Source organism: Centruroides sculpturatus, unplaced genomic scaffold, assembly GCF_000671375.1.
Source record: "Centruroides sculpturatus isolate CEXI.00-Female unplaced genomic scaffold, Cexi_2.0 scaffold283, whole genome shotgun sequence".
NCBI lineage: Eukaryota > Metazoa > Arthropoda > Arachnida > Scorpiones > Buthidae > Centruroides > Centruroides sculpturatus.
In genome coordinates, this window is record NW_019384473.1 from 301,852 (window position 1) to 314,492 (window position 12,641).

A 12,641-nucleotide genomic window follows, 5' to 3' on the forward strand; every position below is an offset into this window, starting at 1 on the left:
AACTGTAATAATGAAAGCTGATTTAATCTTAGTGTTTTTAATTGCATTTCTTTTTAATTTAAAAATCATTTATAACATTCTAAATATATCTAATTATAATTACTATAATACTATCCAAATTTTAAACTGAAAGACAATTTTATCACATTCATAAACATTGTGTTCATTGTATCAATATAAAAAATATAATGCTGTTTCATAATTAAAGATATCTATATATATAAAATTATGTCCTGACTGACTGATTCATCATCATCCAGAGTAAACCACTGAGCCTAAGAAGAGAATTTGGTGCACAGTTAGGGTATGTCATAAAAATGCACACTAAGAAGGGAGAGGATTAAGGCTTAACCTGAAGAATAGCTTCTACTGTGCTATTTTAGATGTGATTTTTTGATTTTGATAGTAATAACTTAATTTCCAAACATATAATATTTACCAAATCATCCAAATCGGTTGCCCGAGCAATGCCGGGCTCATTTGCTAGTGGAATATAAAAATGTAGTGATATGAATGCAGAAATGCAGACAAACTACATATGTGTACGTATATATTCTATGTATAAAGGGCATAGCATATATATATGCCTTTATAGATAGAATATGGAATATGTAATTATATATCAGTAAAAATAGTTATTACTTATAATCTCTTCAAGAAGTTTTTCCACTTTTCCACATCTTGCAGATCCAGAATATCAACTTCTCTCATTTCAAATATAACTTTTGCTTATATTGTTATATTACAGCAATAATTATTATTATGGTACTATCTTATATTTCCATTTTTATGTTTACAAAAAATCATCTGTCAATAACATTAGTTAATTTATTTCAATGTTTTAATAATTAAAAATAAATTCTAAATTTCTTTCATTTTAAATCAGAATTTGCATGAACGTTCATTGTTGATTATATTTTTACTTAAAAAGATAAAGAAGAGTAAGCATTGGCTGGCATAAATAATGTATATTTCTCATTATTTAACAAAAACAGCTGAGTATTAGTTAATGGAGGATACAATAGCATGTTATTTTACAATGTTATATATCTAGTCTTAATACTCTAATTGTTCTTATATTGAACTTGGATTGAATAAATATGTTTTCAAAGCAAAAACAAAAATTTGCATTAGTAGAACTATAACCTGAGCTATTAGAACATGAATTTTAAATTATAATTACTTACTGTAAATTTTAATAATATTTCTGAAGCAGCTTCTAAATCGTTTAATCTTGTTTGAAGTTTTTTATTTGTACTCTGATAATGCTTTTCTACAGTTTCAACTTCTTTAGTTATATGAGTAATATTAGATGATGTTGTTCCTTCCACAAGAAGTTTTTTGACGTAATCTTTCAAGCTATTAATCTGTTTTTGAATGTCGTTAGCTTCCACAATGAATGACTACAAATACAATATTTTAATTAGTACATTAAAATACAGCTTGATGAATTAACAAATTGTAATTTTTACAAACCTTCATTCTTTCTAAATGACGGGGTTCTCTTGCTGCATCTCCAAGGGCATCGTGAGATGCGAGTTTATCATCTAATCTTTGTAGTGAGTGTTGAATATCACGTAACTTATCATAATATTCAGTTAACCGTTGTGACACAACATCTAATATTTGTGATCTGTTAGCAATTTCTACAAAAAAGAAACAATTCATTAAATAAAAACATAATTTACTATATAACAAAGTTTAGTAAAATCTTTTACAGATATTAAAAATAAATGTAAATAGTTTAAGTAGTTTCCTTAAATTTATAATTAAAACAATTAGTAAAAATTTAAATTTAGAATAGAATTATTATTATTAATTATTTAAGAAAGAGAAGAATGAAAGAAATGATTTTAATTTTACAATATTAATATGTTCATTCAGTATTTTAAATGAATCATAAATTGATGAGGCTTATAGTAATCTTTAGCTTCAATTAAATAGCTTTTGTTTAATGAAAAAAATATATTATTTTTTTTATATTTAATGAAAAATTATATTGTTAAATTTTTGAGTAAATGTAACAATTTTGAATTATTTAAAATAAAGCAAAAAATTACATGAAAAATATACAGTAATGTAAGTAAAATATTTTAAATTATTTTGATTAAATATATTTTTTTTTAAATTGACTTAGAAATTTTTAACATTTTAAACATTAACTTTCAAAACTTACGTTGGTTGAGTTTATCCCATCTTTTTCGTAAAGATGCTATTTTATCTTTCATTGGTTCTTTATCTATGTCACAACTTGAAACTAAAGTATCACTTAAGTTACAAATGTTATCAAATTCTTGACTATGTTTTGAAATATCATTTTTGAAAGCCTGAAATAATAATAATAATAATAATTAAAACAAACCAATAAATTTCGTCTGAAGAAATAACTATGCTATAGTTAATTTATAAAAAGAATACAAATTTCAAGATATTCAAAAGGAATAATGATAAAAAAGAATATTTTTCCAAGAGAAATTGTATTTGAAATGAGAAGAAAGTCAATAAATTTAAATAATGTTAAAATGTTTGTATAATTGGATAAATATTTCCTTTTTCTTTTTTTGAATATAAAATGAAGTATTCTTTTTTTATATACTCAAATCTAAGCTTCATAAATTTTTTTAAAATGAAATAATCAACTTACTTGAATTTCTCTGATTTGTTTATCAAGTTCAGTTCGTTGGAAACTTATATTTTGTAATGTAGAAAGTTTCTTTTCACTTCCTTCCAACCAGGGAATGAATGATTCATAAGCAGAGATGAATTTCTTGCAATTATCAAAACATCTTTGCAGTCTAGTATGCCTAAGTTTTAAAATTACAAACATTTAAATTAAAAGTCTTCATATGTATATTAACTGTAATAGTAATTTTATTTTGTTAGAAAATAAGATAAATGCAAGAAGATTCGTTTTTCATACCTGTCAGTAGATATCTTACGAATCTTTTCCCATTGTCTCTTAATTCCGTCAAGTTTTGCACGTAACTGAAGTGCCTCGGGTTTTCGTGAAATTTTACTAATTACTTCAGTACCTTTGCTGACTAATAAATGCACCTCGTGTTCTTTATCTGAAACTTCTTTATAAATAGGCTAAAAAATAAAATACGAAAAATAATAAAGTAAAATTAATTTTAAAAATAAAAAAAAAATGAATTAAAAATGATTTTTTTAATTATTATTTTAAAATAAAATATAATATATTTACTGTTACTGATTACCTCAAATTCCTGAATTTGTTGTTTTAAAGTTTTTTGCTCTGCAGACACAGGAAATTCGCTTGATAAACTATCATCTTTTACATTTAACCATCTTTGAATATTATCACAAGATGTGTAAAATTTCTTATCTTCTTTTAGAGTAGCTTCCAACTCAGCTTTACGGTTATCTAAGATAGAAAATAATCTGTATAGTGAACTGTGGTATATATTAAATTCATCAATTTTAATTCTTAGAAATAAAATAAATTGCTGTTAAAGAAAATTTTATTTAAACAGGAAAATCAGATCATAAGACAATATTAAGAAAAATAATCAATAAAAATATAATTAAATGTTCTGTTACTGGTTTTGTTGTGGATTTTAAAGAATTAAAAGCTATTGGCTTTTTTCAGTAACATATCTTACAAGGAACGGTTGTTAATATAGGTTTTAATGATGAAGGAAATACATTTCGGGTCTTAATGACCCCTATTCAGTCGTTATGCTTTACAAAAGGAAGATAGCTAAGGATACTTAGTTTATTCTTTTGGTATTTTAAACATTATCCAACTCATATTTTCTATCCATCTACAGATAATAACAATCTATACTATTGGGTTGTTCGGAAAGTAATTTCGTTTTTTTCCATGGAAAAAACACAATATTTTTATAATAAATAAANAAAAAATATAACATCACGGATGCCATAGAAAATATCGACTTCGCTTGGCAAGAATTAACTCATAAATGCACAAAGGGTGGAAGAAGTTATGGCTGAAGGTATCCAAGAATTCTCAATGAGAAGAGACTATCACTGTATCATTAGGTTGACCAAACTCAACCTAATCAATATAGCAGGACTAGAAGATATAGACGAGTAGGATATTGAGGAGTTACAGCAGGTTTCTGGTGAGAGCCTTACCAACAACGACCTTCAAGAACTGGCAGAACATGGAATTCATCTGGAACTGGAAAGTAGAGATTCTGAAAACAAAGAACCCAAAAAATTTCTCTACAAATTTCCTTAGTAAAAAAGTTTGGTAAGATAACTGAAATTGTTGATCAAATTGTAGCAAATGATCCAGATTTTGAAAGGAGTGCAAAAGCAAAACGAGGCATTTTGGATGCAATCTTCTGTTACCGACGTTTGTTTAAGGAAATAAAAAAGCGACAAATGAAACTTCATGACTATTGCAAACGAACAAGAATTTCAGATAAGTCAGGACCTTCATTACAAAAAATTAACTTTACATTTCTGTGTGAATATGTGTGTGTGTTATTTAACATATTTTTATATTACTTTGTATAATAATATAACTTAAAATTAAAGTAAAATTTGTTTATTTTTGGTCGCATGTTCCCCTATCCCTATTTACTCTATGTTAAAATGACCTTGTTTAACGCTGTTTCGCATAGTGCTTTGTTGTCTAGGAATGCATCCACCACATTAAGCGTACTTACTGTATTTTACTTCCAGAATGGAAGTAACCAAACATGATATGTTATTGTGTTCCTGTGGAATATTGGTCTGTAGGAAGGAAACTCACAGGTTCATTTTAGCATTTCAAAGAAATTTGTGGGTTTTTGTAAGTTTTTGTAATGTAGCTGAACAAGTATATAGGAAAACATACAAATGGAAAGAATAATAAAAATTTTTAATAGAAGTAATTTTCCAAAACTTTGGTCAGTCATATGTGACATATGACTGACCAAATTTCCAAATTAAATTGATAAAATCTTATAATTAAGTTTAGTGCCTTTTAAAAAACTAAGTATTGGGTTGTTCAGAAAGCAATTTCGTATTTTTTTCCGTGGAAAAATAACACAATATTTTTATAATAAATAAATATTTTATTGAATTATATATTGACCATTTTGGTCAAATATCTGTTGTCATCGTTTCTGGTAGTAGCATGATTTCACATTCATAAAAGTTTTGATCGTTACTTACAAAAAACTGATCCAAGTGATTTTTGACATTGTCATTTCAAGTAAATGTCTTACAGTTAAAAAAAATTTGTATAGACCAGAACAAGTAATAATCTGAGTGTGCTCAATCTGGTAAATATGGTTGGTGCGATAGCACATCCCATCTAAGTCATAACAGTTTCTGACAAGTTACCAAACTTGGGTGAAATTTGACATTATCGTGGTAAAACACCACCTGTTTTGTTGATCAATTCTGGCCGCCTTTTCTATTTGGTGATATTACTCAATTTGTTTACTCGATGGCAGTACATTTTCGAATCAATCGTTAAATTGTCTGGTAAAAGCTCAAAAAAATTTCCTTAAAATCCGATCAAAGAGAGCATCTCTCTTTAAGAACATGTGGAACCCATATATCGAGCTTTGATACAAAATCAGTTTGTTTCAAGTAATCATAAACGGTTCAATTTGACAAATTTAATCTCTTAGTGATTTTACATGTTGTCATTCGGCAGTTTGCTTCAATCAGTACCTTTATTTTGTTTTCATTGGCTTCAACTGGCCATCCACAATGTGGTGCATCTTCAATATTGAAATTGCCAGAACGAAATTTTGTAAACCAGTTTGGCACTGTCGTTCTGTCAATACATCTTCTCCATACACGTCACACAATTTTTTTCTTGCTTGAACAGCATTCTTACCTTTTAGGTAATAAAAGAGCAAAATATGTCGAAAATGCTGCTTTCGATCTTCCATATTTGATGGGACACAAAAAATAAACAATTGCACAAAATCAAACAAAATTTTTTTACAAATAAGCCTTAAAATGCCAGCTGTCAAAATATATAATGATAATATGGTTTAGAATGAAAATGGCAGGAAAAATACGACTAATCCGTCCAGTGGTAAAAAAAACAAAATTACTTTCCGAACAACCCAATATTTTATAATGTAACCATCTTAAAGTTTATTTACTTTATAACTGTTTTACTTATCCTCCTTTATTTTATCTTATACAGCAACCCTTGTAAACAGATTCTACCCAGTCAATATTACCCAATATTTTCTTTAATGTCAATTTGTAACCAATAATCAACTATATAAGTTAAAAAATTTCTTTTGTATTATTATGCATGATGTAATCCTTATCTATCTTCCTTTTGTAAAGTATAAGTACTTAAGAGGGGTCATTAAGACCCAAATGCATTTCCTCCATCAATAAAGCCTATATCAACAACTGCTCCTTGTATGATATGTTACTGAAAAAAGCCAATAGCTTTTAATTCTTTAAAATCCACAAAATAAATATAATTTAACATGGCATAACTGTTGTTTAACTTATAAATTTATAAAAGCAATATATTAATCTGTCAAAAATGAATTTTACTCCACTTTTTGATAAAGATTTTTAAAAGGAATTAGTTTCAACTTCATTTAAATTGCTATTTTATTTTAGTGTTTACTAACAAAGCCTATCTTTTTCATTTACACTATATATTTATTGAATTAAAACTCTAAAATTATCATCATCAACAGAGAGCATCAAAGAAATGGTCAATTCTGCCAGTGTTAATTGTGTTCCTCTGGTTGAAAAAAATGTAAGATACCAAATTTTATTTATATTTAGTGTTCAATTTATGTTATTTTTAAAGAATTATATATTTATTATATAGTACTTCTTAAAATTAAACAATATTTAACTATAATAAAATATTTACTTACTTATTTTCTTTAATATTGTTGTGTATTGTTTTTCCATATTATTTAGTTTATTTTTTATTTCATTTCTTGAAGCCGAATCACATAGAATTTCACAAAGTTGTTCGCAAACCCTTTCCACATCAGCTAATGAATGTCGAATATTTTCTAACCTATCCTCAAGATTCTAAATGTAAATAAAATATTTTATTAAACACTTTCTCATAATTTTATTAATTAGACTGAATGTAAATTTGTCTTTAAAAAATTGTAAAATTTATATATAAGTTTAATATTACTTAATGAAATTTTTATAAATAAATGTGTTAAATTATTTATAAATATTTAAACATAGTTGACTCTCAATGAATAAGGAGTAGTTATCTAATTTTCAATAAATTTTACCTCAGATAAGCTTGAAAAATATTTTGTAACTAAATTATAATAGGAGCTGTATCAATATAAATAAACACATTATTTCTAGAAGATGGCAAGTTGTTCATAGATAACACAAGATTTAAATTCAAGCAATAGAACCCAAATAGGGTTCTATCAAATAGGGTTCTAAATTCAAGCGATAGAACCCAAATAGAGTTCTATCGCTTGAATTTAAATCTTGTGTTCTCTATGAACAATTTCCAAAAGATGTATAGAATCATATTATAATATTTTTAGATCAATATAATGAAGTATAAGTATCTCTAAATGTAAATTATTACAAATAAAAAAATATGATCCCATAAAAATACTAATATTTGGAAAAATTTTGCAAATGTGTTGATGATAAACATATTTTGATACAATAATGACACCGTTGCATGCTTTGAGTTAAATCTGTAATCATATTATTAAAATTTTAATTATAATTTTGAAGAAAAGCGAAAAATTTAATTAGTAAAACAAATGAATTAGTCAAATATGTTTCTAAATTCTACAGTTCAAAACTTTTAAAAATGTTAATTTGAAAATTTTCTTTCTTGTAGCAACTAAACATATTAACTATCAGAATCACATTCTGTTTACAGTCTTGGCCTATTTATTCTATTTATAGTGTAATGAATGCTCTTACTTAAAATAGTAAGAAAATTTATAATTACATTCAGTTTCTTTAATTGATCTTCTGTATCAGCTGAACCTTCAACTGTAATATCAAAATCATCACTGATTTTCTGCAAGCTTTCTTGTAGTTTAATAATTCTTGTATGAAAATCTTTAGTGATATCACCAGCAGCATCAAGATTCTTTTGCCTTTCTGTTAATTGTGTTTGTAAATTTTCCCAACGGGAACAAGTTGTAGTTATCTGTTCTTGAATTTTCTTAGAAATGGTAACATTATCACCAATTTTGCTTATTATTAATTCTCCGGTACACTTGAATTGTTCAAAAACAGATTGTTGAGAAATAAATTCATCTTGCAAAACCTATAATAGATGAAATAATTTATATAATTTATTTATAAACATACTTTTTAAAATTAATTATATTTTTTACAAAAAGAAATTATTAAAACTGTGAGTACACACTGGATTACTTATTATATAATGTGAGAAAATTTATATTTTTTAAAGTATTGTATATGATAAACGAATTTTTGGCAAAAAGAATGAAGATCAATTGAAGTTTTTTTATTTTAACAATATGATTTATTATGTATAAATCATCAAATTTAAAATATTTATATAAATTGAAGGGGAAAAAACTGACAATCTAAAAATGTTTTTAAATACAGATCACATTTAGAACAAATTAAATAAGATCTTGTATTCAGTATATAAATTAAATAATATTAATTTTTCTGTTTTAGTGATGATTATTTTTGTGAAATTTTTCCTTCATTTTTAATTAATTTATTTATTTTCCAGCAAAAATAGAAATATACTTTAGAAAACATTAAAAAATTATAATATTTATAGTTTAAACTCACCTGCACTTGTTGTGTTTGAGAGGTAACCATTCGAGGTTCAGTGGCTATTGGACCCAAAACCTGAAACATTTTATCTTTCTGAGATAACCAGTTAACCAAAGTGGTATATAAGTCCTGGAAATCTTTAACATGTTGGAGAAAATCTAGACGTTCTTTAATAATGCATTGCACCTCAGTCCATTTTGTCACTGAAAATATTTAAAATTTAAAAAATTTTGTATCTTTCTATAAGAAGCTAAATGTAGATACCAATACATACTTTGTAGTAAATATTTAAAATATTTTATCGTAAATGTAATAATTAACCTATACATCAGAATATTACTTTAAATAAATTCTCATATATTTATGGAAAACAAAATGTTTCATGTTTTCCATCTCTTAATATAAAAATCTGAAATTATATAAATAAAAAAAATTGATCTAGACAATATGTACTTAATTTAAACTTTTTTAGAGCAAAAATGTTTTAATTTTAGGCTTTATGTTTGTCATCAAGAGTCAACAAGAGAGAAAAAATTTCCTCTTTTTCTTTGTTCTTAATATTGAATATAAAACCTGAAATTCTTTCATTTTCCTAACATTTTTACTCTGACAAAAGCAGTTTGAATAGAATTGTGTAATGAAAACTTAATTTATTTGTAATACCAAATGAGTGCCATAATTAAGCAGGCTATTTTTTGTTACTATCCTGATTAATTATGGCAATTATTTGGTTTAGTATTAATACGTTGGGCTTTAGATATATATATATATAATTGAATAAAAATTCTAAATACCTATAGTCCAGCAATTTTTATAATATGTGCAAACATTTTCACCCGTGTTGAATGGACATCATCAGGAAAACTAATCCCTAAATGCTGAAACAACAGGAGATTGCCGTGCATGTATGCAGAAGGGAGGTGACATAAGATGAGAGAAAGGAGGAAAGATAGCAAGATTTATAGTTTGAAGAAAGGCTTCCACACTGTGTGGAAGGACTGAACATCATGTAAATTAATAGTCTGATGATGCCTGTTCAACATAGGCAAAAACATTTGCACCCATTTTAGGTATTTAGAATTTTAATTCAAGTATAACCAGTTTTGAGTTGCAGTATTTAATTGTAATATTTTACAAATTAACTTTGAATGTCATAAAAATAAAAAAATATCACTAACTGATATTTACAATTGAAATTTGAATCTTTAATTATTACCTATTTTTAATCATATCATATATCATTACAAATAATGGACATAATTATTTTAAAATAGATAATTTATTTAATTTTTAAATAAAATAAAATAGTAAAACAATAACTTAGAATCTATATCTTTGTAAAGTATAATTATTGAATGCATCTCATATTCTTTTAATTCATACAAATAATTTGATAAATACTTGAAACCTTCATAAATATTTCTACATACAAATTAATCATAAAATTACTTTATATTTTAGAGTAATCAATTAAAAAACTAAGTAATAAAATGTTATGTTTAAATAAAAGCATTAAACTCTTTAACAATTTATTGTAATTATAGTAATGATTATTTTTATCATTATCTTTTCATTAGAAATATTTGTTTAAAATTAAATTTTAGCACAAATAAAAGTACAAAAAAGAAAATTAAATAGATATAAATATATTTACCAANCTAGGCTAAAAAATTGTCTGTTGATATGAGAATTTGGAAAAAAGTAGTGGATGGTAGTATAAAAGTTTTTCACCATGTTGACCTGTACACCCTCTGGATATAAGCAGGAATTGATGATGATGATGATGACAATGATGATAAAAAAACAAGTCCAAATTATATGTTAATAATTAAATAATAAAGCCAGATTTCTAACAGCTATAATCTAATTAAATATACAGATATTGTATAATTTGGACTAAATGTAAGCAATTAATGCCATCTGCATAATAAGTAGAAATTGCAGGTTTGAGTCCTCCTGCAGATCACACTTTTTTCCAAAATATTCCAAATTAATTAATGTAATTCTAATTATTAAATTTAGTATAAGATGACAGCTTAATCGCCTACCTTTAATCCAAATTACATAATATATCTTTATAATTAATTAGCCATAATTCAATCTAATTAAAAATCTGGTGGTTAATTTGCTTATTACTATACATTGGGCTTTCTTTATATGTAATTATAAATATTCAATATTTATTAAGAAAATATAAAATAACAATGTTAATTCATTATAATAATTATCTATAGCAGGGATTCATAATTTTTGGTTCACAGTACCATAAGTGGTCGCTTAACCAAATGTAGGTTGTGAAAAATTTGACAACAGTAAAATTTTGGACTATGTATTTACGTGAAATGCCATTTTTAGCATTGATGATTATGAAATCAAAATGTTGGATCAATTCCGAAAAATGTTATGCCCTCCCTGTATTCTGCAATATCAAATATTCAGCCAAGTGCATGTTTATGTAAAAGTAAACAAGAACATCCATCTCATTAGTATGCAAATTTGTTTTTTGTCTTCAATAAATGGTATATGCATATCAAAGAATTGTTTGGGAATAAACTGTTTTATGATTTATTATCAGTAAGTGATTTTATTTGTATATCTATTTTATATACCTATATAATGTCTTCTTTAATTTGATTTATTTAACCTTTCATGTCTTCTTTAATTTGAATGTTGTCTACCTGTATTCGACTTATTTCCTGTTTAATCGCACTAATCTCCTGGTTTAGTAGTTCAAATTTACTCTGTATTAGCTCATAGACTGATTTTAACGAATATTCCGGTCCTTCTGGTGGAATTTTACTTTTGGTAAAAAAGTTTTTTGGATCAATCATTTACCTACACACTACGTTGAATTATATAGTGGCAATAATTAAATTAAACGAGAAAAAAAAAAAAAAAAATTAAATTCTGAGATTAACGAATATCACTTAGGAATTATAGTCACATATCTTGCACCTTCTAATGATAAAAAGATGACAGATGGACTTGTTTAACTCAGAATTGGATTGCTCAATTGTCTCACATATTTAATGACTATGGATTTTCCATCAATTTAGTTTTTGATTATTTCAGAAATAATAATCATTATATTAATCAATTAATGCTTAGAGTTGTAGAATGTTCCATTACTCAGGATATTGAAGTGATAAATATTAAGAGAAGTGATAAATAAGATCAAGAATCAAAGATCACTGAAGATCAAAATAAAAGCCAAAGTTTAGGTAATCATATGTACAATAAATTCAATCTAGCCACCACTAATGAAATTTACAATTGCTATAATGGTGTAAGAAGACTCTTAAATGTAAAATCTTAAAATACTACATGTTATTCTAAAGCGGAGATATGTTTAATTTTTGTTATTGAATGTTTATTTTCCATCTTTCTTCATCGTCATGTACCCCCTTGTAACAGGCGACTGCCTATTATGTTCAATAAACTAAACTAAACTAAACTATACCTATATACTGGTCATGTAAAATTTTTCTCTGGTAAAAGAGAGTTGTAAATGTAAAAAGGTTAAGAAGTTCTGATCTATATCAAACTTTTCATACAATATTATGTTTATTCCAGTTTACCATTAAAAAAAATTAATTTCTATGTCAGATTTATGACTAAAATATGGAAGTGAAGTAATTAAATAAGTTATTTTTTCCAATTTTTAAATAAATAAAATTTATTTTACTGTCAATTACTTACTTCAATAAATCTCTATAGTACATTTAAATTTACTGAATATTATCCAATATATTTAATATATTTAAAACAGTAAACTATATTTATTTCAATAAAAGTTTTTAAACTTGCCTACATTTTTTTTCAGTATTAATGGAAGTAAAAATTATAATAAATGATTAAATTAATGACACTTTAACTGTAATTTCACATATTATTATACTTTGAAGCAGTTA

The 12,641-nt window shown here is 25.4% G+C and overlaps 1 protein-coding gene across 1 annotated transcript in view; it reads right to left on the reverse strand.

Annotated features, from left to right (window-relative positions):
- LOC111621247 overlaps window positions 1-12,641 on the reverse strand; it is a 155,151-nt gene that overhangs the window by 45,807 nt on the left and 96,703 nt on the right. The window contains exons 39-48 of the mRNA XM_023363328.1: window positions 12,426-12,441; window positions 8,746-8,933; window positions 7,919-8,242; window positions 6,846-7,008; window positions 3,219-3,385; window positions 2,921-3,090; window positions 2,645-2,804; window positions 2,177-2,327; window positions 1,477-1,646; window positions 1,188-1,403 (exon numbers count right to left, since the gene is read on the reverse strand). Of these exons, the coding sequence (XP_023219096.1) occupies window positions 1,188-1,403; window positions 1,477-1,646; window positions 2,177-2,327; window positions 2,645-2,804; window positions 2,921-3,090; window positions 3,219-3,385; window positions 6,846-7,008; window positions 7,919-8,242; window positions 8,746-8,933; window positions 12,426-12,441 (1,725 nt within the window). The remainder of the gene's footprint in view (window positions 1-1,187; window positions 1,404-1,476; window positions 1,647-2,176; window positions 2,328-2,644; window positions 2,805-2,920; window positions 3,091-3,218; window positions 3,386-6,845; window positions 7,009-7,918; window positions 8,243-8,745; window positions 8,934-12,425; window positions 12,442-12,641) is intronic.